The sequence below is a fragment of the Sorex araneus genome, chromosome 6, assembly GCF_027595985.1.
Source record: "Sorex araneus isolate mSorAra2 chromosome 6, mSorAra2.pri, whole genome shotgun sequence".
Lineage (NCBI taxonomy): Eukaryota > Metazoa > Chordata > Mammalia > Eulipotyphla > Soricidae > Sorex > Sorex araneus.
Genome location: NC_073307.1, coordinates 119726915 through 119754191, shown reverse-complemented (window position 1 = coordinate 119754191; position 27277 = coordinate 119726915). Strand labels below are relative to the sequence as shown.

At 44.9% G+C, this 27277-nt stretch overlaps 1 protein-coding gene across 2 annotated transcripts; it reads left to right on the top strand.

Annotated features, from left to right (window-relative positions):
* The first annotated feature begins 514 nt into the window (after positions 1-514).
* On the top strand, positions 515-27277 carry SAAL1 (serum amyloid A like 1). Of its 2 annotated transcripts, none has more exons than XM_055143943.1 (12): positions 515-654; positions 2568-2681; positions 5739-5822; positions 8522-8601; positions 10849-10908; positions 11226-11341; positions 14833-15013; positions 17184-17266; positions 17354-17542; positions 20916-21109; positions 23003-23095; positions 25531-27277. In XM_055143943.1, exons 1-12 carry the CDS (start codon positions 532-534, stop codon positions 25621-25623), a joined length of 1410 nt encoding a protein of 469 aa, XP_054999918.1. In that variant the 5' UTR covers positions 515-531; the 3' UTR covers positions 25624-27277. The 2 variants fall into 2 exon arrangements, with proteins under 2 accessions (XP_054999918.1, XP_004621717.2); XM_004621660.2 differs by having other exon boundaries at positions 20913-21109.

The following is a 27277-nucleotide window of genomic DNA, read 5'->3' as shown; positions in this document are numbered from 1 at the left end:
TGAGCGGGGCAGTTTTTGGGTAGTGGAGGTCGGCTTCCAGGGTTGGGTCCCTTGGAGAGGGGAGGGTTCTCACTCACCCCCCTCTGGGGCGCCCCGAGTGAAAATAGCCCTGTGTGGAGCAATACAAGCAATACAAAATAAATAATTTAGCATCTGCCTAGAGAGCAGGCTTGGGTGCTGGTGGTGGGAAAATCCAAAATAATGGTGGTGGGATTGGTGTTGAAATATTGAATGGAAACAACTATTGGGAAAAAGTCTCTGAAAACAAAATTTAAAAATTTAACTATAAATAAATAAACAAATAAATAAATAAATAAATAACATATCCTGCAAAAAAAAAAAAATCGTTCCCTGGTCCTGGGACCTAGGGGCAAGTCCCATAGCCTACACACTGCGCTGCCAAAGCCTCACAGCCCTTGGGCGGCAGAGGGCGCTGTGGCGGGAGCTGCGCCCAGCGCGCCGGACTCTCTGCCGCCGCCCGGCCTGTCTCGCCTGCTCCGGCGACTTCCGGCGCGGCCGTGGCGGCAAAGCATGGACCGAAACCCATCCCCGCCGCCGCCCAGTCGCGAGGAGGACGAGGCCTCCGGGGACTGCATAGGGGGCACAGTGTACAGCAAGCACTGGCTCTTCGGCGTGCTCAGCGGACTCATCCAGGTGACCCCGCCCCGCCCAGCCCCCACGCTGCTTTTGCACATTTCCCCAGGCTGGAACGTGCGGGGAGCCGCGCGCGCTTCCCGCTGCCTTTGCCCAGCGCGCGACCGAGTGTGTCCGTTCCCGGGAAAAATGCTGATTAAACTGAGCTAAAGACCTGTTCCATAGGAGTCATCGGTAGCTGGGTTTTAGCCATATACTGTTCTAGCTAGCACCCGTGTCAACTTCTCTCCGCTAGTGTTCCTCTACTCCCTCCCTCCCTCCCTCCCCACACCTTTGCACCTTGCAAAGTTCTCTGGTTGCACCTTAGATCCCATGTTTTCAGTGCCTTTGAGCCTGTGCTTTGGATGTATCGCTAGCTACACACTGCCCCATGTCCTGGGTATAGCCGAGGGTCCCAGCTTGTGTTCCCCCATTCCTTCCCTTTCTCTTCTTCCTTGCCACCTTGATTTCTTTCCTGCTTTGACCGTCTCCTATAACTTCGGGGTGAAGATTGATCTAATCTTCCTTGCCCCCCACCCCCCTTTACTACATTACATTTCCTTGCCTTGGGCTTTTGTGGTAGTGGAAGAAATTATTTTGGAATCATGCAGTATGTGGCTTTTGAGACTTTCGAAGCAGGTCATCCCGCTGTTGCTTGGAGCCTAGATTTCTTTCATAATTTCTGTAAAGTGTGTGTGTGTGTGTGTGTGTGTGTGTGTGTGTGTGTGTGTGTGTGTGTGTGATGGGCGGGTGGGGACACAGGAACTATGACTATGTATAGGGCTATTATGTATGTTAAATAAGATATCCCTGGGGTGCTTACCCCTGGCACACAGGAGACACAATAAGTAGGACTTGCCCATGTTTCTAATTGATTTCCCAGTTTTCAGTCTCTGCCCCAGACAGCCTATCTTCTACATAGCTGCTACAATAGTTCTCTAAGATTAAAAGAAGAAATAAAGGGTGTCCTTGGGAACTTCTTGTAGTTCCCTTTCCCTAGAGGAGAAAATACAATTTCTTAGTTTGGAATTCAGGATCCAGGGCGCTTTGTATGTTCCTTTGCTCTTCATTCCTGAAATGTACTTAACCCATTGGGAGCTCTGATGCCATGTTCTGGAGTCTTTCCTTTACCCGACACACTCCTTAGCTTACATGTCTTCCAAGAGAATTTCCTGAACTTCTCCAAGACTTCAAGATTATTGGTCCCTCACTCTTTGCCCTCAATTCGAATGAATTAGCTTCCTCTGCTGTGGTTAGCAGCTTACCAGTTTTCCTTTATTGATCCCAAACTGCTTGAAAGCAAGGAATTTCATATTACTTTTTTCTGTTTGTTTGTTTGGCTTGGGGACCCGAATAGCAGTGTTCAGGGCTTCTTCCTGGCAGGGTTCAGTCCTGGCAGGTATTGGGACCATACGTGGTGCTAGGAACCAAACCAGGGTTGGCCACATGCAAGGAAAGCATTGTACTATTTCTCCAGCTTCCATCTACCACAGCTCATAGTAACATTACTCCATGTGTGTTGAGTGAATGACTCTACCCAGGGTACTATATTTTTAAACGACTTTTGCAAGAGAAGCTTTGAGGTGACTCTGTTGCTTACTATCTTTGTAGCACTGTCGTCGCGTTGTTCATGGATTTGCTCGAGCAGGCACCAGTAATCGTCTTCATGTTATTGTTTTTGGCATATCGAATACGCCATGGGTAGCTTGCCAGGCTCTGCCGTGTGGGCGGGATATTCTCAGTAGCTTGCTGGGCTCTCCAAGAGGGACGGAGGAATCGAACTCGGGTCGGCCACATGCAGGGCAAATGCCCTACCCGCTGTGCTGTTCTCCAGTCCACTATCTTTGTGATTTCCAAAAATGATCATTTAATTGAGTACTATGGACAGTTTTGTTCCATTTATTCATTTCTTTTCTTCCTTTGTGTTTCCGAAGCTTGTTAGCCCCAAAGACACCAAAACTAGCTCAGATGATGAGGACCAGCAGAAGGAGCTGGATGAAGAAATGGAGAATGAAATTTGCCGAGTATGGGATATGTCGATGGATGAGGTAAGTAAAGGTTTGGATTGAAACTGAAAAAAAAACCTTGTAAGGTAAAAGATGGTGTTTTTTTTTTTTTTTGTCACACCTGCTCAGGGGTTATTGCTGGCTCTGTACTCAGGAGTTCTTCCTCTCAGTGCTCAGGGGACCATGTGGGATATTGGGATTGAATTCGAGTCAACCTCGTGCAAGGCAAATGCCCTACCTGTTGTACTATTGTTCTGGCCCCCAGAGGTGGTGAATTTTTTTTTAACATTGTTACTTTATTTTATTTATTTTTGCTTTTTGGATCACACCTGGCTCTGCACTCAGGAATTACCCCAGGCGGTGCTCAAGGATGCTGGGAATCAAACCCAGGTTGGCCGCGTGCAAGGCAAACACCCTACCTGCTGTGCTATTGCTCCAGCCCCCTGTTATTTTATTTTTATTTATTGTTTTGTGGGGTTGGGGTTTGAGCCATACGCAACAGTGCTTAGGAGCTATTTGAGGCATTGAATAGGGGCTGGTGGCTTGTAAGCAAGACAGCTCCTTAACCCTTCTATCGTCTCTTGGATCCTGTTTTCTATTTTATTGTTTTGTTTGCCACCCCTCGAGGTGCTTGGCAGCCTGGAGCCATTCCCTGAGGTGCTAAGGAGCAACCCTCAGAAATCGCACAGTGAAGCTTGTGCCCTACCATTTGAGCCACCTCTCTGACCCTATTTATATTCTTATCTTAGATTCTTTTATATTCTTGTATGCTATTAGAAATGGTATTTAAAAACTCTTATGAGCTCTCACGGAAACCGTTGTACAACGCACTGTTATCCAGTCTCTGTTCTCAGATTGATTTTAATTCTTTCTTATATATGTGCATATATATATATAATTTTATTTTATTTGCTTTTTGGGTCACACCGGCGATGCACAGGGGTTACTCCTGTCTTTGCATTTAAGAATTACTCCTGGTGGTGCTCAGGGGACGATATGGGATACTGGGAATCGAACACGGATCTGCCGCATGCAAGGCAAATGCCCTCCCTGCTGTACTATCACTCCAGCCCCTTAATCCTTTCTTAATGTCACCCCTTCAGAGTTGCTTCTCTGATAAATCTAAAGGCGCAGCAGTAGTTTGGCATCTAGCTCATGCTTTGTTCTGTTTGGTTTTAATTTGGAGCCCCACCCGCTGGTGCTCACAGCTTACTCCTGGCCCCGCACTCAGGGATCACCCCTGGGAAGGTGCAGGGGACCCTGTGTGGTATATCCCGTGTCTGCGTGTGCGAGGCAGGGCCCTTCCTGCTGTGCTGTCCCTGGCCCCGGTGCATGCCTCTCTTAGCACTCACGCAGCTCACCTTGTCTGAGTGGATTCTGCTTCTCCTCTCTTTGAAGTCCCTTCTTGGGCTCCTTGAGTGCATTACCGTTTTAAGTTTCACGCCAAGCTCTCACAGATACACCTCAAGCAAGCTTGGTGAAAAATCTGAGGCAACAGATAGCCAGAAACTTAATTTTATATAAGCTTATAGAAGTTTATTTAGTTTTATTCAAGATTTGACACAAATCTCCATGGCTGAGTCAGTTTGGGGACCCACGTTCGAATGCATTTGGGCCACCACTCTACTCCAGGGCCACTGGCCTGTGCAGTGTCCCCCTAGGAGCTGTACAGGGCATCTCTAGGAAGGAGCTGGGCAACTGGCACAGTTATGTGTGTTCAGAATTTTTTCCTGTTGAGGAATTTGGAAACACAGACTCTGAGCCTGGAAAGATAGTACAGTGGGGGGTGGGGCACTCGCCTTGTACACTGCAGGCCCGGGTTTGATTCCCCAGCACAGCATACGATCCCCTGAGCACTGCTAGGACTGATCCCTGTGCACACAGTCGGCAGTAAGCCCTGAGCACTGCCAAGAGTGGCCCCCAAACCAAGAAAAGAAGCCACCGGTTCTGACTTGGGGTACGACCCAGTCGGAGTACCCTTATTTCCTGTTCCTGCTTTCATCTGTAGAATAGCGTTGTCCGCCTCTTCGTATCTGCAGACGGGCTGTCTGCATTTCTGGCCATGGGACCCATGTTGATAACCAAGGTGGTAGACATTGGCTTTTGGCCTCTCGACACCTGCAGATTGGGGGCGGGGGTGAAGACACCATCCTAGAAGACAGGAATGCCATGTTTTCGCCTTTTCCTCAGCTATTTTATTCCAGTTTCTGGCATAATACCTGGGAAACAGCAAATGTGTTTGAGTGAATTGATAAGAGTTTTCAGTCGGTGGATCACTAAGGTAGGTAACCAGGCCAGTAAGGGAGGACAAGTCTTTGTAACATGACAAGTTTAGATTGACTTCTGGAACTGTTTCATCGCCTGGGACCATTCCAGAGGCTCTAAGACTGCTTTTGTCTATGACACATTTCCTCGCCCCATTTAATTTTTTTTTTGTTTTTTAAATATTTGGTCTCAAACAAGGAGATAGAGAGGCTGGAGAGAGAGTACAGTGGGTAGGCCACTTGCCTTGCGTGTCGCCAGTCTGGCTTCAATCCCGAGCATTCCCTGGCACTCTGTGTGGCCCCCTGTGCCCTGCTAGAAATGATGCTTGCGGCAGAGCCAGGAGTAGGTCCTGGGTACTATTGGGAGTAGCCCCAAACAGACAAAAAAGGGGAGGTATATATGGAATTAATTTTTCTCCCCTGGGGCCTAGGGGTCTGTGTGGCTAGCTCATTCCACAGTGCTCAGGGGCTACTTTCAGGGGTTGCTCCTGGTGGTATTCTGTAACCGTGCTGTGCTGGGAAGGCCAACCCAGGCCTCCCACATACAAAGTATGTGCCTCAGCCCTTTGAGCTATTTTCCTGGCCCTGGAATTAAAATTTGTGTGGTTGCTGAGCCTGCAGAATTTAAAGGGGACAGAGTAATAATGCAGCGGATAAGGCAAGTGCATGCGACTGACCCAGGTCTGATCCCTAGCACGGCACCTGGTCCCCTGAGCTTGCTGAGAGTGAGCCCTGAGTGCAGAACCAGGAGACAGCCCAGAACACAGCTGGGTGTAGCCCAAAAGGGGAGAGGGGACTATTCAGCATTCATGTGAATTGTGATTTTTATTTTCAGGATGTCGCTCTATTTCTCCAAGAATTTAATGCCCCTGACATATTTATGGGCGTATTGGCCAAATCCAGGTGTCCTCGATTAAGGGTAAGTCGGTCCTTTTCTGTTCTCTTCAGCGGTAACAGTTCAGGCGGGAGGGTCTTTCATTTTTTCTGTCATCGTCTTACTGGCTTTAACCCAGTACCTCTTGCACAGTTCCAGATAAAGGGCTGTCTGACATGCCAGTCATAGAAGTATAGTCTTGGGATGAAACAGGAGACCAACACTCATTGGAAACCAGATCAGCACGGCCAGCTCTGTGGTTAATGTGTGGCAGAACAGGAAAAGGCTCCCCGTTCTGTTGATTATCTGTGACTTAAAAGCTTTCGTTGTAAACACAGCCTGTTGCTAAAGACTTCTCATAATCTGGGGCCAGAGCGATAGTCCAGTGGAAGGGTGTTTATCTTGCATGTGGCTGCTGACCTGGCTTACATCCCAGCATCCCATATGGTCTCCCGAGCACCGCCACGAGTGATTCCTGAGGACAGAGCCAGAGGAAGCCCTGAACATTGCTGGGCAAAGCAAAAAGTAAAAAGACTTCTCATAGTCTGAATCTAAACTGTCTTCCAGCATAAGACCTAACCCTCCAGATGCTCCTTATTTTTAACCAGACCTGTCTGCTTCTCATCTCAGAAATGCACATTTTTATCCCGACCGCTTCCCTACTTCCATTCTATCGCCTTTGTTCCGGTCCAGTATTTGATCCGACTCCTTAACGCATAGCTCCACAGTGGCCACTGCTGATGGTCACCGCGCCCAGCAACTCTCTTTCCTTCCATCCAGTCTTGTTCTGCCCAGTGTCTGTGCTTTAGTGCCGTATCGGTGGCCACGTGCTGTGTGTGATGTCGGCGACCCGTAGATACCTGTTAAGAGATTCTAGTGATGAACTCCTGGTATTGACCACGTATTTGATTTATTGTTTGTCCGAGATAGGCATTTATTTCCACTGTATAAAATCAAAGATCTAAATCTCTGATTAAAAAATTCGTAGGTGGGGCTGGAGCAGTAGCACAGCGGGTAGGGCGTTTGCCTTGCATGCAGCTGATCTGGGTTTGATTCCCAGCATCCCATATGGTCCCCCGAGCACTGCTAGGAGTAATTCCTGAGTGCAGAGCCACAGAGTAACCCCTGTGCATCGCCGGGTGTGACCTGGAAAGCAAAAGGAAAAAAAAAAATTGTAGGTGGGTGTACACCTGGGAAAGAATGGAGCTGGGAGATGAACCCGTCTGACTGCAGTATAATCAGTTGAACTACATGGCTTCTCTTTCTGGGAACTTGAGGGTGAGGGCCCAAGGAGGACTGGTTCGTGGCTGGAGGCGTGCCCCAAGTGGGGTGGCGGGGAGAGCAGTTAGGACAGAGAAGAGGCCATGATGGCAGTGATCGTTGGAAATGATCATGCTGAACGAGAACTGAGTGCTGGAAGGAGGTAGAGGGATGTCCATGATACCCTTTCAGTACTTTATTCCTAGTCATGGTGCCTAAAAAGTATATATTATAGGGGAGGGAGGAAGGGAAGGAGGTGGAGGGGTGTGGGGAGAGGAGAGAGAGAGTCCATTACAGTGAAGTAGGTGGCTCCCACGGGTGGCTTATGTGAGGCAGAGAGGAGAGAGACAGTCACTTTCTCCTGATCTGCCTCTGCCACCCCAAGATCCTGCTCGGAAGACGAGGACTGATGAAGTCTGCAGTAAGTCCCAGTGCATGGGCCAGAACCCCGCCAGGTGGCCATCAAGCTACACCCGAGGTCCCGCTTGGTCTTCTCAGCACAGGAGTTGATCCCCACCACCCAATTTCTCGGGCAGCCACCGACTCGGGCTGGAGCAAGGAATTGCTCTTTGCAGGAAGGGAAAGTCAGTCTCAGGCCTTACCCAGGTCAGGGTCTTGCCTCGCAGAGAATTTCAGGAGGAGACGAGCAGTGAAATAAAACACTATATTTGGAGGGTTTTAGGAAGGGGAAGGAGGGAGAGAAAGTGAGAGAGGGTAATGCACACAGGAGAGAAGGCCGGCTTCTCCAGAGGCGAGGGGAACCCCTGCACACATCCCTGAGTTAGATAGGAGAGTATAAAGTACACCTCTCAAGAGGGGAGATTCGGGTGACACGCATGCTTGGGCGCCACACGTGCTCGGCCACATGGGCATAAGCAACACCTGCGAGCCCTTCCTTTGTTCAAGGTGGCTGTTGTAGGGTTTCTCCAATCTGCCCCCTCTGGTGCTTTATGAAAGTCCGTTGCTAGGCTTGTTGCCAAGGAGGGTAGATTGGAAGTGGGTCTTCTTTAAAACTCCTTTTTTTTGACCTTTGCTCTTACCTAGATCTTTTGGAGAGTGGGTCCAGCTTTCTCTCTCTGGTCTGGGCTAACCTATGGGGCAAATCAGATTAAAGGGGGAAATTGAGGGTTCTCAAGGAGTTTTTCGGGCCCTTTCTGTAGGGAGGGGTCCACTCTCGGGGTCTGCTACTGGGGAAGGTCTTATCAGGTCTTGCTTTCTGTATCCATTAGGTGGATGAGACTTAGGAATGACTAGTGGCTTTATTCCTTCCCAGGAATTTCATTGCCATGATGTGGGGCCCCCCTCCCCTAATCTACATGCTTACATCATTTTCACAGTTAGGGTTCCAAGTAATTTAGTTACTATACTTAGTACCGTTTTTTTCTCACCCAAGTTTAGCTCAGTTAATTTTTTTTTCCCCAAGTTCTTATTTTATATGTCTTTTGCTTAAGCGCCATTGTGACCTGTGAAATTTGCTTTGGCAGGAAATCTGTGTGGGAATTTTAGGTAATATGGCCTGTTTCCCGGAGATATGTGTGTCCATCAGCAATAATAAAAATCTAGGGTAAGTTTTGCTGCATAATAGTTGTGTTTTTAAAAAAATGAATTCACATTTCATATCACTAAGGAAATCCTGATGAAATGTATATCAGGATAAAATATATATCATAGGGTGGGGGATATGGTTCAGTGCCACAGTCCTTACTTTGTATGAGTTTGGTCCCTAGCACTGCAAAAGTGATTATATCCAAAATAATTCTCTGTTATGGACGCAGGTTATGAACATGACTCTGATTTAAGCCTGTTTTCTTCTTTGGTGGCAAAGTGACCTGAATTTTTCAGCAGACGATAAACCAAATAGGAATAAGAATTAGTGGGACAAAGCTAGAATTTACAGGTACCTGCCAGAGTCCAAAACCATTTAGTCTCTGGGATTCTTAGGGGCGGAGAGGCAGAATAGAGAAAAGTAGATTTGTTGGTCAGGTTTATTCTGCAACTCCTGACTTTCAGATCCAAGGGCCTTGAACTTGCCAACAGACAGAAGATTCAGGGTTACCTCTGTGACTCAAAGGCTTTTATACTTCTCTTTGGAGTCTAATGAAAACTTTGATAGAGGGACTTGTTTGTTTTTGTTTTTTGTTTCGGGGGCCATCCCTGCTATGCTCAGAACTTACTCCTGGCTGTGTTCAGAGATCACTCCTGGCAAGGCATGGGAGAACCATATGTGGTGCTGGGGAGTTCGTTGTGTTGTGTTCAGAGGATGGGAGTGCATTTTGCAGCAGTGAATCAAAGAACAGCAAAAGGAACAACATGGCTCGATCTGTGTCCACTGTGTGCTCGGCAAGTCCTGTACTCGCCATACTGTCTCGCTGGCCCCTACTGGGCTTTGTAAAGATGAAAAACCCGGTGGCTATGGTTTGGGCCCTGGGAGTGTGCGCTAAAAATTGAGTGCATACATTTTCTGGGATTTATGGCTGTTTGAAGAAATGTGTTCACAATAGGTTATGAAAACTGTACTTAGAAAAAAATTTCAAAAGCTGTTCTGAGTCTGGATAAAATAGGGGCTTAAGCCCTTGACACACATGCAACTGACTGTGGTTCAATTCCCAGCACCCCATACATTCTCCGAGCACTGCCAGGAGTGCTCCTTGAGCATAGAGCTAGGAATAAGCCCTGAGCACTTCTGGGTGTGGCACAGTTTCCCCAATTTTATCACACCCCAAAAAGGAAAGTCTCTTAGGAAGTTATCATCACAAGATTCAAGACCTGGGTTTCCTATTTAGAAGTGATGGACTCTTCTAGGTAAGATAGTACTACTTTAAGGGCTTTATTTCTTGTTTTTATTTCTTGCCTTTATTTCTAATTTTGCAGTTATTCCTGAAGTAAATAACACAGGATTATTTTGGTTTTTAGTGGTCTCTGTCAAAAATCTGAGAATGAGTCATGTTCGCGTACTTTGCAAATTCAATTAAATCTTTATTTTAAAATAATACAGGACAATTTACATTGCGGTTGGGATAGAAATTTGTTTAACCCCTTTGGAACAAGAGGGTGTTTAGTCAAGTTGGAAAATAGACCTCTGCCGTGTCCCAGAAAAGCCCTTTGCAAGCGTATGGTAAAGAAAAAGCAGGCATGCGTTGGGACAGTCATAGAAAAATTCCTTAGGCCATTGCTTAAAATCATGGAGTCAATCCCAGTGGCCGTCAGTGCCCTGCTGGAGAAGTTTGTTGTGTTGTATTCAGAGGACGAGAGTGTATTTTGCAGCAGTGAATCAAAGAACAGCAAAAGGAACAACATGGCTCGATCTTAATCGGTTGAGCAAAATCAAGACTCGATAGAATATATTCAACGTGAATGAGGCTTGAAACAAAAATGTCGCACCGGGGCGCCAGCTCCGTGGGTTGGGGCACGCGCCCTGTGTGCCGAAGTCCTCGGCTTCCTTTCCAGCACTGGAGCTGGAGTAACGCCCAGCACTGCCGCGTGCGCTCCAGAGCATAATGAAGTGTATAACATGACAAGGGCAAGCCAAGAAAAAGATTGCTGAAAACGTTTAGGGTAGGCAGTAGCCGTTTCTGGGTGGGATGGAGAGTTGTGATATGGACGGGTACCCGTGGGACCACGGAGCCGTAGGCTGTCCTGTTTCTTGGAGACATGTTTGGGTGTTTTTGCTTATTTACAATAGATTTGTGCATTACGGGCTTGCCATGCATAGATGCCAAATTTCACTTCTTAAAATGCTAAAGGAGTGAAACAAATGCTCCTTTGATATTTTGAAAGGAGAGACGTGACATGTTGACTTTTGTGTTTGTAGCCAGGTATTACTGCACTGTTTGTACGACTCGGATCCCCCGACCCTGCTCGAAACAAGCAGGTACGCTTGCCTGCTTTTTATTCTGTTTGCTCATTCGTGAGGGATGCTGGGAGGGAACATTAATTCTTTATTCTTGAATTCCCGTTACTGCTTATGAAATACAACTTTTCTTTTTTTTTGCTTTTGGGTCACACGCAGCGATGCTCAGGGATTACTCCTGGCTCTGCACTCAGGAACTGCTCCTGGCGGTGCTCGGGGGACTGCATGGGATCCTGGGAATTGAACCGGGTTGGCCAAGTGCAAGGCAAATACCTTACCTGCTGTGCTATCGCTCCAGCCCCTGAAATACAACTTTTAAGCTCACTTTTATCGTGCAGGTTGTTGCTTACTTGCCTTTCCCAGACGGAAGTGGCCAACATCTGGGTTGAAAGAATCCGGGAGCATCCAGCTATTTTTGATAGTATTTGCTTCATCTTGTCAAGTTCAACAAATGGTAAGTCACTATGTAATCTCGAAACACAATTTTTATCTAATTTTTAGGGAACCAGATAAGTTTTAGGGGATCACTATTTGTTTTATTATTAGTAGTATTATTTTTTATTGAACCACAGTGAGATATACAGTTACAAAGCTGTTCATGATTGGGTTTCAGTCATAGAATGTTCCAGCAGCTGGGGATCACTTTGTTTTTTTTTATTTTTATTTTTTTTGCTTTTTAAATCTTTATTTCAACATAACTATACTTACAGAAATACACTCATACTGGTTAATGCAATTTATTTATTTATTTTTTTTTAAAGGCTTTTTAAATCTTTATTTCAACCTAACTATGCTTACAGAAATACACTCATACTGGTTAATAGAATGCAATTTAAGTTTAACTTATCCTACACAATTTGGACCAAATCCTTGGTACATGGTTTAAGCTTTTTAAACAAGGATTTCCAATCAGATTTTTATCTATTACAAATGTATATAAAAGATCCTCCATCATATGCTGCCAAAGCCAGCAGCAATAACCTTGAGAAATTAACCTTTGATTTGTTTCTGAAAAGTAACATGTATTGCACTGTAAAAGTTTATAAAATTGGTGCAACAAAACATTGCTGTAATGTTTCAATGCCAGTGTACAAAGTTCATTAGCTAATGGGTGTTGAGAGGGTGGGGAGAGCCGATGTACATTACGGTACTGTAAAAGCTATCTCATTCAGTTAATATTGCATGTAGATCACAAATCTACACAAACCAAGATTCAGGTAATCCTTGAATCTGAATTAATACTGTCAGCTCAGTTCATCTGCTGAGGTCAACAGGGGAACTTCACACTTTTTTCCTAGTTTATACAAAAAAGCAAATTTTCTTCCCTAGCTTTTCAGCCCAGAACTGATATACTACAGGCAAGGTATTTATTCCTTCCATTGTCAACATTCATGGGGTAACATCTGATGAGGTCTACTTGGGTTTAAATTTGTATTAGAATACATATGCAAAGGAGTCCCCAAAGGTAAAGACCACGTGACTTTTCTAAAAAATAAAATGGTCCTTTCTTGGAAGACTAGAGCAAAACATCCAGCCAGTTACAAAGAAGCCCGATCAAAGAGACTTAGCCACTTATAAATTACACCTCAATTTTTAAAACCCCCCAAAAGCAGCTCTGAAAAGAGGAAAAATATAACTTAAAATATCTTGAAAATCAATGTGAGGGGCTGGAGTGATAGCACAGCGGGTAGGGCGTTTGCCTTGCATGCGGCTGACTCAGGTTCGATTCCCAGCATCCCATATGGTCCCCTGAGCACTGCCAGGGGTAATTCCTGAGTGCAGAGCCAGAAGTGACCCCTGTGCGTTGTCAGGTGCGACCCAAAAAGCAAAAAAAAAAAAAAAAGAAAAAGAAAGAAAACCAATGTGAATATAGGTTCAAAAGATAGTTAAGAGAAACATTTCAATAAGACTATCTAAGATTAGGCTTGGGCTGGAGCAATAGCACAGTGGTAGGGCTTTTGCCTTGCATGCGGTTGGCCCAGGTTGATTCCTTCATCCCTCTCGGAGAGCCCGGCAAGCTACCGAGAGTATCCGACCCGCATGGCAGAGCCTGGCAAGCTACCTGCAGCGTATTCGATATGCAAAAAAAAAACAGTAACAAGTCTCAAGATGGAGACGTTACTGGTTCCCGCTCGAACAAATCGGTGAACAACGGAATGACAGTGACAGTGAAGATTAGGCTTATAATGTATTCTACTATTTCAGGTTTATCTCTATTTACTAAACATCAATTTACAAATAGCATGTTTGCTCTTTATTCTTATATCAAAAGGGAAAATGCTAATTTTTATTAGAGGAGAAACCAAGGAAACAAAAATATTCAAAAGGTTCCATGCAAATATCACATTTTTCAAATGGAAGAACTCCCAATTAGACCAGAAGTTCATACTAATATGCTTTTCATTGAAACAATTTTTAATAAGTACAAATACATTGCATTGAGGTTCAGAACCTAATATAGGCCTGACAAGTCCTTGTTTTCTGGAAGAAAGGCCTCAAGTCTCACTCAGTTTCCAGTAACAATCTTTTTTCACAGATCAATTTCATAACAAGGGATTCTTAGTTCCCTTCATATTATTTTAGCATTCTAGTCTTAAAAATTAGATATGCAATCAGCCCAATTTCCTACAACTTATTTTTTCTGTAGTATGAAAGAATCCGCTTTTCTTTCTTTTCCCTAAACTGATTCCCAATATTCAATCTGTATTGACATGAATCTTTTTATATTTAATGTAAAAGGTAACTTACATAAACTGTACCATGAATATTAAGACTAGCTGTTAGAAAGACTTAACTAGCTTTACAACTTAAGTTTTACAACATAAATATTTGCAGCACGATCTTCTGTTGACAGTGATTGTTCGAGCCAAGAATTTACCTAAAATTCAACATCATCTACAAATTCTCATTCATGCAAACAAAACACACACCATCAACACACAACTTACTCCTCACATCTAGAATCTTCTTTACATCTTTGGCCTCCCAGTCAATTCCAAGTTTGTATGTCTTTTAACACAAACTTCACCAGTTACCTAACCACACTTCATCACTGCTTTTCCTAATCTCCCCTGTCTCGATGCCCAAAAAGGAAACCTGCCTCAAAGAGATCACCAAATCAAAGAAAAAAAAAATAAAATACAAAAAGTGGTTTCTTCAAAACAGCTCATGAGACAGAATTGTTCATGATCTCCTACTGGGATCAAACCGTACTTGACTGCAACGCTTAAGTATTATAGCTGGGGATCACTTTAAATGAAAGCTGGGGGGCCTCGAGAGATAGTAAGACTCTTGCCTGGCAGGTGGTTGACCTGGGTCCATCTTCTGTACCCTATATGGTCAGAGCCTGCCAGAAGCGATCCCTGAGTACAGAGCGAGGAGTAAGTCCTGAGCACAGCCGAGTGCGCCCCAAAACTAAAAACAACAAACAAACGCTGGGCCGGGGAGATGGCCCAGCGGACTGGAGCATTTGTTTTGCAGGAGCCCTGACTTTGATCCTAGGCCCACAGGACCTCCACAAACTGCTGGGTATGGCCCCAAGACAAAATAAGCAAAGCTAAGTGTAAGACAAAGGGCTTTTTAGGGGTTTGTTTGTTTTGTTTTTAGAACACAGCTGGCAGCACTCAGGGCTTATTCCTGGCCGTGCCCGGGACCGTATGGGGTACTGGGGATCAAACCCAGGTTGGTGGTGTGCGAGGCAAGTGCCCTACCTGCTGTACTATCTCTCTCGCCCCAATGCAGAATTTCTAAACTATCAGACTACTGATATATCTTCCATTTTTAAAAGAGAAGGGAAAAGCACAGTTAAACAGAGGAGGTAGACATATGGTTCTTGGGGTAAATGCTTGGCAGGAACTGACTTTCTTGCAGTAGCTTTAGGAATATGGATTAACTGCTCTAAAACTTGCCTTTCTTATCTCAACACCCCATTTTTATTTTCTGCAGTTGACTTGCTGGGGAAAGTGGGGGAAGTTGTGGACAAGCTCTTTGATTTGGATGAGAAGCTGATGTTGGAATGGATTAGAAAGGGGGCTGTGCAGCCTCCAGACCCGCCCCGGGAAGATTCTGAAGAGCAGCCAGTGTTTAAAATTGTGCCCTGTGTGCTTGAAGCTGCCAAGCAAGTACGGTAGGTGGACTCCTCACGAGAGAGATGCTAGGGAAGTCCAGTCGCCACAGGTCTTTGAAGGGATAAAATAGTATTCTTGGGGCCGGAGTGATAATATAGTGGGAAAGGCGCTTGCCTTGCATGTGACTGGCCCAGGTGTGATCTCCAGCATCCTGTATGGTCCTCAAGCACTACCAGGAGTGATCCCTGAGTGCAGAGCCAGGAGTAACCTCTGAGCACCGCCGGGTATAACCCCTGAACAAACAAAAACCATTAGATAGTTTTCTTTTGATGGGTGAGTGGCCTACAACCAGTCTTGGTTTGTTTCACCCCAATATTTTATAGTGACATTGCATTTGTTCTTTGCAAGATTTGTAATGATTGAAAAAACTTGTTCTAATATTTTGTAGCTATAGAGTACTCAGCAGTAATTATGGTTACTGACTTAAAATCTTTGGCATTTTTGATGAGATCAGATAAGCAAAAATCTTGTGCTTTATTCTCTCTAGGACATTTGACTCAGTTGATGTCAGACATTTTGTTTCTTTGCTCCTTGTATGTTTGTGCATCTGTGGGAAGTGACTGCTGGATTATATCTCTTGGGGGATTACTAGGTTAACAAAACCATTGGTAGTCACTAGGAAATTAGTTTATGAATTAGTCTGCTTGATGGTCTGTTTTGCATTCTTAGTATTTAAAATTCAAAATTGAAACTCATTGATTTGATGATCTTTATTTCAGAGAAAGCTTTATCTTTATCTTTATCTATGTTAAACTCTTCCTCTTTTCCCCAAACCTACATCTTTACTCTTTTTGCGGGGCAGGGTGTGTGGGGGCACACACCCTTGTGGTGCTCAGTGCTTAACTTCTGGCTCTGTGCTCAGGGATCACTCCTGGTGGGGTTCAGGGCACCATATGGGATGCTGGGGATCGAACTCAGGTCAGCCGTGTGCAAGGCAGGCACTCTACCCACTGCATTATTGCTCTGGCCCCAACGTTATTTCTTTTAAGAGATCTTCCCTGACTCTCCAAATTAAATGGAGCATGCTTTTATGTCATTTCTGGCACCGTGGACTTGGATAGTGTTGCATTCATTGTGTGTGTGTGTGTGTGTGTGTGTGTGTGTGTGTGTGTGTGTGTGCGCGCGCGCGTGTGTGTGCGCATGCGCACACAGTAAGAGCCTTTTATGAACATATATTCTACCACTCTACCACTGAGCCACATACCCAGCTCAGTCATATCACTATATTTTAATTACTTACCCTTTTATTTATCTTTTTTACTTTTAGATGATAAGCTTTACGGATGTAAAGAATGTCCTTTTTTTTTTAAACTTTTTTGTTGAATCACTGTGAGATAGACCTTTACAAAGCTGTTCATGATTGGGTTTCAGTCATATAGTATTCCAGTACCCATCCCTCCACCGATGTACGTTTCCCCGCACCATTGTCCCCGGTCACCCACCAACCCCCTGCCTGCCTCTGTGGCAGACGCTTTTCTTCTCTCCCCACCACAATGCCCTGCCCTCTCTAATTTTCCTTTTTTCCTTTCAGGCAGTGTGGTTTGCAAAACTGTTAGGAAAAGAGTATCATGCATATATATATCACTTTATCTCCTTTCAGCACCCCATTCTGTGCATAGTGATCATTTGCTAAACCACTTTTAAATTGTTCACTATCTTTTCTCTTAACGGTTGGTCGAAGAACTTAGATTGTGAGTCTCTGTGAAACGCTGGTATTGAGTTTTTGTGAAGACTGTTGATCACAAAACTGATGGTTTTAGTACTCTCATCTAGGGAGTTGGGAGGATCCTGTGAGCCTCAGGAACAACATTATCTTCTGTGCTTAACGTCTGTGCCTTGCGTTCACGCTCTAGAAGTTTCAGTCGTTGTTTTGTTCTGATTATTCAGCTGCGTCTGAATGAGCTTCTGGGTTACCTTAGTGAGAAGGATGAAAAAGAATTTTTTTACTTCTTGCCTTGAGATTGTTGATCATAATAGTTGGTTGGCTTTTGATGGATTCCCCCAGTAGAATATAGCTCCGGTGAGCACGGACACTGGGTTGTAGTTTGCTCCCCAGCGTGTAGAGCAGTGAGTAGGGCACAGTGATAGTTTGGCTGAGTGAGGGAGTGGCCACACTGCCCTGGACAGTAAGTTCAGTGTTGTTGTTGATTCATTATTCTTTGCGTTCAGTTCGGAGCATCCCGAAGGACTCGATGTTTACATGCGCATCTTACAGCTGCTTACCACGGTGGACGAAGGGATCCAAGCAATTGGTAAGATGTTATGTGGGGAGCATGGTGTTGACTCACTGACTTGCTTTTCCTTTTAAAGTTACTACTTTCAAAATTATCTTTTTTAAGTACAGTGCCCCGACACCGGGAAAGACACTTGGAGTTTACTTTTTGACCTGGTCTGCCATGAATTCTGCCAGACTGATGATCCCCCCATCGTCCTGCAGGAGCAGAAAACCGTGCTGGCCTCGATTTTCTCAGTGTTGTCTGCCGTCTACGCCTCCCAGGCGGAGCAGGAGTATCTCAAGAGAGAAAAAGGTAGGCACCGGTTCAGCTCAATGAATTAAAATCTGTTCTGTCAGACTGTAAAACCTCGCCTTTTTTTTCTTCTTTGACTTGTTTTGGGGGCACCGTATCTGACTGTGCTTAGGACTTATCCTGGCTTTGTGCTCAGGGATCACTCCTGGTGGGTGCAGATGACCATGTGGTGCTGGGGGTAGTTTCTGGGTCAGCCATGTGCGAGGCAAGCACCCTGCTTGTTGTACTGTTTCTTTGGGCCCTTTTGTTTCTTTCACACACACACACATGCACACGCACGCACACACACGCACACGCACTCGCACACACACGCACACACACGCACTTTTGTGTGTGTGTGTGGAAGCAAGGTTGGTCATGTGTGTGGCAAGCAAGTGCCTTAACTCCCATGCTATTTCTCTGGCCCTCTTTATCTTTTCTTAAAAAGTTTTCTTCTGGGGGGCTGGAGCGATAGCACAGCGGGTAGGGCGTTTGCCTTGCACGCGGCCGACCCGGGTTCGATCCTCGGCATCCCATATGGTCCCCCAAGCACCGCCAGGAGTAATTCCTGAGTGCAGAGCCAGGAGTAACCCCTGAGCATCACTGGGTGTGACCCAAAAAGCAAAAAAAAAAAAAAAAAAAATTTTCTTCTGGGCGTAAACGACAGTACAGTTGGGAGGGCGTTTGCCTTGCATATGGCTGACCTGGGTTTGATACCCGGCATCCCATATAGTACCCCCAGCACCGCCAGGAATAGCTCCTGAGTACAAAGCCAGGAAAAACCCCTGAGCATCACCGAGTGTGACCCCCCCCCCAAAAAAATGAATGAATGAATGAATGAATGAATAAATAAATAAATTAAATAAATAAATAAAAAGGTTTTTTCTTTTTTCTTTCCTTTTCTGGGCCATTCCTGGCCAGGGGCTACTGCTGTCAGTGGTGTTCAGGGATGCTGTGCCTAGGATTGAACATGGGGCTCTCATATGCAAAGCATGCACTGCAGACCTTTTATTTTATTTTTTCAATTTAATCTAAGTTTTATTAAGTTCACAATAATTCATTACATTTAATATTCGAACACCAATCCCACCATCATTGCACCTTCCCACCACCATATTTCGAATATTTCCACCCCAAATCCTAAACCATGCCCCAAAAGCAGAACCAAAATAATTTATTTTGTATTGATTGTAATGAATAATCTGCTAAAAATGATCCAAAAAGTTTTAGTGGAAAGTGTGTGAAGACTGTTGTATTTCACTCTGGAGCCGTTAAGCATTTGTATGAGAGATTACTAACATGTTTATTAAAGGTTGAGCCTTGTGTGCTTTTATACATACACATATGTGCATGTGTGCATGTGTGTGTGTGTACATGCCCCGCTCCTGAGATTGGTTACCTCCTATTTTAAACCCCATCAAATATGGTGTGCTATTCTTGGTACATCAGTGATATAGAGTATGAGATATCCTGTGGCCGCAGAGCTCCAGAAATTCTAAAATTTAAAATACAGCAGGTTCACTCATGGGTGAGGCTCTTCCCAGCCTGTGGAGATTGGCTGTGAGCATGGTGGTTATTCAGTCCTGGAGCTTTTTTGCTGCCAGGGCTCATTGAGACGGGGCAGGGAATTCACCTGCCCCCATCCCACCTCCGGGTTGCCCCAGATGAGACAGCCTGGTGTGAGGTCCACTCCAGGCCGTTTAGCCCCCTCACCGGCCCAGTTGTTTCCATCAGTGTGTTTTATGGAGTTGGGTCTAACATTTAAGTCTTTAATCCATTTGGGGATTAGCTTTTGTATATGGTTTAAGATAGTGATTCAATTTCATCCTTTCTCATATTGCTAACTAATTTTTTCAGCACAATTTGTTGAAGAGACTTTTCTTTCCCCACTTACTGCTTTTGGCTCTTATAAGCTAACTTCATGTATGTAAGGATTGAGTTTGGACTGTCATGTTCCTTTTGCCTGAATATGTGCTTTTACAATTCTAATACCACACTGTTCTGATTACTGTAGTTCTACAGTGTAGTTTAAGGTCAGATAACACAATACCTGTAATCTGTTTTTTTCTCAGCATTGCTTTTACTCCTGGGGGTTTCTTTAGTTTGTTGCAAATTTTAGTAGTACCTCCCTTCTGTCCTTGAACAAAGCCACTAGGGTTTTTGAGAGATTGCATTGAATCTATATAAAGTTTTGCATAAGGTGTCCTTTAAACTATTGTTTCAGGGTGCTTGCCTTGCCTGTGGTTCAATCCTAGTATCCCATATAGTCCCCTAAGCCTTTTCAAGAGTAATTCCTGAGTGCAGAGCCAGGAGTGACCCCTGATCATGCTGGGTGTGGTCTCCCCCGACTACTCCCTACTTCTTCCTCCCCCCAAAAAAAAAGTCCAAAGCTGATAAACTGTTTTTTTAAATCTATGAACAGAGAATATTTTTCCACCTTGTGTCTTCTGGACTGGAGCACAGCGGGTGGGCATTTGCCTTGCACGCGGCTGATCCGGATTCAATTCCTACGTCCCTCTCGGAGAGCCCAGCAAGCTACTGAGAGTATCTGGCCTGCACGGCAGAGCCTGGCCAGCTCCCCGTGACATATTCAATATGCCAGAAACAGTAACAAGTCTCATCGTGGAGACGTTACTGATGCCCTCTCCAGCAAACGATAAACAATGGGACAACAGTGCTACAGTGCAGTGCTTGTGTCTTTTATTTCTCTAACAATAGTAACTTACTGTTTTTTATGTATATCTTTCACCTTTGTTAATTTGATTCCTAGATATTTGATTCTTTTGATATAATTGTAAAATTTTTTTTAGGTTGTTGTTTGCATTTAGAATTGAACAAATTTGGGGGCTAGAGAGAGAGTATAGTGGGTAGTGCTTTTGCTTTGTATGTAGCAGATCCAGATTCTATTCCCAGCACCAGATACGGACCCCTGAACGATCAGGGGTGATCCCTGAGTGCAGAAGTAGGAGTAGACCCTGAGTGTTGCTCTTTCTGTCCATATGCTTGAGGGAAAAACATTTATGCACCTGAGAGTATGTTTGTATCCAACAACACTTTTGAAATAGCCCTTATAAAAGAGAAAGAGTTTCAAGGCAATGTGGGCACGTGTGTGTGTGTGTGTGTGTGTGTGTGTGTGCGCGCGCGCACGCGCGCATTCTCTGGCTATCCTTTTTCAGACTGAGTGTAACTTCAGAAATGGGATCACTAGGTTCAGCCTTACGGGCAAGAAGGTGGCTGCAGCATAATGCCATATTGCCAACATGCTTTTGACATGTGAAAGGGCTGGTTTCCCCTTGATCTTTATTCCTAAATATTATAGCTTTTCTATTTAGTTATAATTGTGCCTTGGAGAAACCAAAATCAACTGATTCCTTGCCTCCTGTATGTACAGTAGATCTCCCGCTAATTGACAGCTTGATTCGTGTTTTACAAAATATGGAACATTGTCAGAAGAAGCCAGAGAACTCAACAGAGTCTGACACAGAAGAAACCAAAAATTCTGATTCAAGCCAAGATGATTTCCACCTGAAAATCTTAAAGGATATCTCGTGTGAATTTCTGTCTAATATTTTACAGGTATTAACAAAGGTAAGAAAGAAATATTAATTGTTTATTTAACAAAAAAAAAGTATAGACTGCATAATGTTCCAACTAGTATCAGTAGTTTCTTTTTCTTTTTTTTTTTTACTTTTTGGGTCACACCCAGTGATGCACAGGGGTTACTCCTGCACTCAGGAATTACTCCTGGTGGTGCTCTGGGGACCATATGGGATGCTGGGAATCGAACCCCAGTCAGCCGCGTGCAATGCAAACGCCCTACCCACTGTGCTATCGCTCCAGCCCCCTTAAGCTATAAAATAGTAGAACTGTATTATAAATTTGGATAAATAGAGGCAGGAAAGACTTGACCACTTCTAGTTTAATACTCTTAAACAAGAGTTTTGTTGTTTTATTTTTTGTTTTATGTTTATCAAATGCTCACAACTCAGTATATATGGCTTTCATGTTCAGCTCTTTGCATTTGACTTTTTGTTTTTTGAGCCACACTTCGCACTGCTCAAGGGTTACACCTGGCTCAGTTCTCAGGAATTACTGATGGCGGGCTCGGGGGACCATATGGGTTGCCAGTGATCGACCCCGGATCGGCTGTGTGCAAGACAAGTGCCCTCCCTGCTGTGCTATCGCTTTGGCCTCTCACTTCACTTTTTGCTATAAACATTTTGCATTCCAGATCATTTTGCTGAAAGATTTTTTTCCTTAGAGCCTACTTAATATCCTTTGCAAAATAACACAACTCTAGAAATTTATTCTAAGTTTGTTTTAGGGAGTATTCCTCTAGAATATGTTCACTGTTATTAGAATGTTCCTGTTTTGGGGGAGAGAGGTGGGTGGCCACATCCAGCAGTGTTTTGGGGCTACTCTTGGCCTAGTGCTCTGAGTCAGTTGATCCGCTCAGGGCTTACTCCTGGCACCGCACTTGGGAATGACTCCTTGAGGTGCTTGTGGGACCATATGGGATTCTGGGGATTGAATCTGGGTGGATCATGTGCAAGGGAAGCATCCTACCCGCTATGCTTTCTCTCCCTCTCCACCTCACATACATGTTCATTTGTCCCCTTCTTTCTCCTTCCTTCCTTCCTTCTTTCCTTCCTTCCTTCCTTCCTTCCTTCCTTCCTTCCTTCCTTCCTTCCTTCCTTCCTTCCTTCCTTCCTTCCTTCCTTCCTGTCTTCTTCTTTCTTTCTTTCCTTCTCTCTTTCTCTCTCTCTTTCTCGGGGACTCCATCTGCTATGTTCAAAGCTTACTCTTGGCCCAGTGCTCAGAGATCACTCTTGGCAGGACTTGGGGAACCAAATGTGCTGGAGGTCGAATCTGGGTCCCTCACATCTTTCTGAGTAAATTTTGTTCAACAAAAAAAAACTGTCTTGCATCACCAAGCAAAACAAAACAAACGTTAGTTATATACTGAATGTCATAGTTGTATAACTGAAGTCAGATTCTTTCTGGATTGTATTTCTTATGGTTCTTTCTGTATTGATAAACTTTCCTGGGGGAGGGGTGTCTCCTGAGTGGTGCTCAGCTTGCTGGACCAGCTTGTGAGTATCCGATGCTGCCTGGGCCCGAGGGTGGAGGATTTTCTGGGCCACTTGGTGGTGCTAGTGCTGATCCAGTGATGCTGGGAGGCCACGAGGTGCTGGGCTGCGGGCAAATCCTGTATCCCCTGTGCTAGCTCTTCCAAATCTGTGGCCCTTCTGATGAATTGCTGATACGGTCCGTAAGGGGGTAGAGACAGCGACAGAGGAGGGGAGACGACTTGGCTGTTGGAGTCACTAAACAGAATTGCTGGTAGGTTCCATGTCAAACGCTGGAAATACCTGCAGGACCAGTTAAGGATAATTTATACGGCTTGTATTTACATGCAAGTGGCGTATGAGAAAGTTTCCTTATTCTTCCCTACATCTTTTTTGCCTTGTCCCGCTTTAGGAGATGGCGGCGCAGGGGCTGAAAGAAGGCCAGCTAAGCAAAGAGAAGTGTTCCTGTGCCTTCCGACACCTCCTTCCTCTCTACAGCCCAGTGGTGAGTCGGGGTACATGCATCCATGATGGAGGCTTAGGGGATTACCCAATGATAGTGTCTTAAATAACACGCTGGTCCCCGAGGCCACAGTGGGAAATGACGGTGGGTGTAACTCCCAGGACATGGCAGCTTTGCCGACAAGGTGACTGAGGCGTCAGTCACTCGCCAGACAGTCTAAGTTACAGTATTTGTTTGTTTCTGGGCCATTCCCAGCAGTACTCAGAAGCTAATCTGGACCCGACGCTCAGGAGTTACTCCTGATGGGGCTTGGAAGACCCGGTGCTGGGGCCGGGACGCAAGGCTCCCACATGCGGAGCAGATGCTCGGCCCTTTGAGTCTCTCCAGCCCCACAGTTTAAATGGTCAGGGATGAATCAACACTGAGTTCCTCAGCACTCATTCTCTCATGAAACTGTATTTGAAACAAGAGTAAGACTCTACAGGGTTAGTAAATAGGTGTTTTATTTTGTTATTTTGTTTGTTTTTCAACCATATTCAGCTATGATCAGATCTTACTCCTGACTTTGCACTTGGAGTTACTCCTGTCGGTGCTCAGGGGACCATTTAGGATGCCTGGGGTTGATCTTGGGTCAGCCACATGCAAGGCAAGTGCCCTATCCTCTCTCCCTCCCTCCCTCCCTCCCTCCCTCCCTCCCTCCCTCCCTCCCTCTCTCCCTTCCTTCCTACCTTCCTTCCCTTTTTGGATTACTCCTGGCAGTGTTCAGGAACTATTTCTGGCTCTGTACTTAGGAGTGATCCTTCACGGTGCTCTGGAGACCATATGTGGTGCCAGGGATTCAAACCAGTAACATCCACATGCAAGGCAAGGCCCTTATCTCCTATACTATTTCTTGGACCCAGTAAGTACGTTTTTAGGGTTCCTACAATTCTGTCATACTTGCTACCAAAAGACGCACTTTGAAAGTAGGAGCTTTTTTTATTTTATTTTTTATTTTATGTTACTTCACAATATTTGATTATATTTAATATTCAAAGACCATCCCACCACCATCACACCTTTCCACCACCAAATTCGGGATGTTTCCATCTCAGACCCCAATCCCTGTCCCAAAACATAACCGAAATGATATCTTTCATATTGTCTGTTATGAAGAACTGCTGAACATGCTTGCCAAACAGTGTTCATATAGGAAACAATGTGAAGATTGTTCTATTTTGGCATGGGCCATTAAGACATTCTATAGGATATCACTAACATGTTGTTAAAAATTTGGGTAATGTGAGCTTTAGTATATATACATATATATCTGAAAATATGTATATATGCATACACACACACATATTTCCCTCTGATTTTTCACCTCCTATCTGAACCCCATCAAATGTGGTGTGGTAATTATGGAGAATGGGTAGGGAGTGTCTTAGGATGTGGTGCGGTCCAGGAATATGTTTACTCGGTGAGGCTCAGTCGGAGCGTGTGGGGAGCGGCCTTGAGCGCACGTGCCGGCTGTCGGGTTGTAGAGTCTTTTGGCTGCCGGGGCTGGGTCCCTTGGGGCAGGGAGGGCTCTCACCCTCGATCCTCTGGGGCGCCCCAGGTGAAACAGCCTGGCTCAGAGTATGGGGGCTTCGTGTTTATGCTCCCGTGCGGTAGAAGCAGCCGTGGGATCTGGTGGTGGCCAGTGATGAGATCATCTGGCGCCAGCAGTGGGTGGCTTCTGGGTGTGACCCCTGGGTCGCTGGGGACTGGAGGAAGCAGGCAGAGGATCTCTGCTCTTGGTCCCATTGAGCCCAGAGTCCAAGGTCACAAAGTTCTGCATTACCTGGCTTCCACCTGGATTCCGGGAGACTTGACTCATGCGTGAGGCTCAACCCGAGTGTGTGGGGAGTGGCCTTGAGCACAGCGGCAGTTGGGTTGTGGAGGTTTTTGGCTGCCAGAGCTGGGTCCCTTGGGGGGTGCGGGGAGGGCGCTCACTTGCCCCCCTCTGGGACATTCCGTGTGAAACAGCCTGGCTCGGAGCCAGTGGCATGGTTATGCTTTTTTAGGAAAATAAATTAAGGTATGTGGGAGTGAGGGGGCGTGTCTCATGGGGGACAGTAATAGCTCAGTTATAGCTTAATGGGAAGCACTGTGGGGAGAAACACGAGTGCAAGAGTGAAAAGAACGGGGGCTGGAGCGATAGCACAGCGGGTAGGGCGTTTGCCTTGCACTCGGCCGACCCGGTTCAATTCCCAGCACCCCATATGGTCCCCTGAGCACCGCCAGGAGTAATTCCTGAGTGCAGAGCGAGGAGTAACCCCTGTGCATTGCCAGGTGTGAAAAGAAGGGGGCGGCTAGTTGCTTCCTGGGCTGGTTGGGATGTGCAGAAAGTGCACTTGTTACCTGCAGATCCCGCACTGTTCCTTTCGCAGTGGCCCGTTGGCAGTCCCTGATGGAGAATTCACCATGTGTGTTTGTGTTTTCTCTCTGACTGACAGGTGGAAGACTTTCTCGGAACCCTCCGGGAAGTGGATAAGACCTTGGCTGGCCACCTGGAGGAAAGCTTTCCTAGCTTGAAGGTTCAAACCTGAGGGCTAAAAACTGAAGTGGAGTTTCTTCTTCCCAAGAAATAAGCTTTATGTTCCTCGCTGTTGAAATGGACCCAGAGGAAATACGGAAAAGACTTATATCAGACCAGGAGTGTCTTGGTAGCTCGTGCCCTTGATCCTCTCCCAGCCTTACCTGACTTTGTTTAGCATTTGGGTCTGGAGTGGTCACCACACTCAAACATCCCCCTTTAGTTTTCGTCATCATGTGGTTTTTTTTGACATCTGCAGGTAAAAAAAAAAAAATACAAGTTTTGAGGTTCTTTTTAGAATATTTAAGTGGTTAGGTTATGAGAATTTTCTTGATAATTCTTAATTTGATTCTGATGTGAGAATTTTATATTTGTATCTACTGCAAGCACATTCATTGGTATGTGAATGTGCTTGCAGTAGATACAAGCACATTCTATCTTAAACTCTTAAGGCAATAGGGTTTTTTTGTTTTGTTTTGTTGGGTTTTTGGGCCGCACCTTGCGGTGCTCAGGGGTTACCCCTGGCTCTGCATTCAGGAATTACTCTTGGTGGGCTCGGGGGACCATCCGGCTCAGGGTGCTGGGAATCGAGCCTGGGTTGGCCACGTGCAAGGCAAGCACCCTACCCGCTGTACTATTGCTCTGGCCCCTAGCACAGTAGCTTTCATGTATCTTATGCAATGAGAAGTCTAGAAGTGTTTGACCCAGATCCACTAAGGTGGCTCAGGGACCCTGACTTCTTTTACCTCTACCATTAGAACCTTTTTTTCTGTTTTTTATTGTTTCTACACCAAATTGGTTTTGTTGTTGTTTCGGGGTCACATCTGGCAATGCGTAAGGCTTAGTCCTGGCTCTTTACTGAGGAATTACTCCTGGTAGTGGTTGGGGGACCAAATGGGATGCCAGGATTTGAACTCCAGTCAGCAAGCACCCTACCTGCTGTACTATCTCTCTGGCCCCTCTATGCCAAATTGTTAGTAACTTAAAAACAGTTATTAATAGTATAGATTCATTACAGTTCAGTTTATTTTTTAATGCATTGTGCATGAAGCTATTATCTAGCATTTTGACAAAAGTGAATCAAACAAGATTTTCTGTTTCTGAATAAATTTTAAGTTTTTTTTCACCTCTTATTGTTCATAAACTGTGCAGGGCATGATTTCCTTCAATTCTGTCATTTGTATAGTGCTTCCAAAAGAAATATATTCCTTTTTTTTAAATTATTATGTTTAAGAAATATATTCTTAACTAGGTATACTTTTGGAAGTACCCAGTTTGCATTATTTCATATACTAATAGATTTAAGTTTTTAACAGATTTTAGGAATATCTATTTTAATATTTTAACAGAATTTAGGAATTCTTAATAGATCTTAGGGATATTCAGTTATGAACAGCAACAGCAGATTTTAAAATCTCTTTTACAGAAAAATAAATGACCTTTTTATGGCAAAATTTCTTCCCAATTTACTGTAGAATATTTTTCCCTTTAAAGCATTGGTCTTCCATACTTTGTATTCTTTCCTTGGATGACTTTTGCTGATAAAATACTGGGTTACTATTTCTGGTAAATAACAAATTTCCTGTTTGGAGGTAGTTTGTTGTATCAAGTGTTCTTGCCGAAAAGAATGGAACTATAAAATTAAAATCTTACTGATTAAACTTTTA

Excerpts from the sequence above, each read along its gene's own strand:
- SAAL1 (XM_004621660.2), top strand. The coding sequence starts at position 532 with ATGGACCGAAACCCATCCCCGCCGCCGCCCAGTCGCGAGGAGGACGAG. Across the intron at positions 11,342-14,832 it reads CTTGTCAAGTTCAACAAATG|TTGACTTGCTGGGGAAAGTG; the intron begins GTAAGTCACTAT and ends TATTTTCTGCAG. Across the intron at positions 15,014-17,183 it reads GAAGCTGCCAAGCAAGTACG|TTCGGAGCATCCCGAAGGAC; the intron begins GTAGGTGGACTC and ends CTTTGCGTTCAG.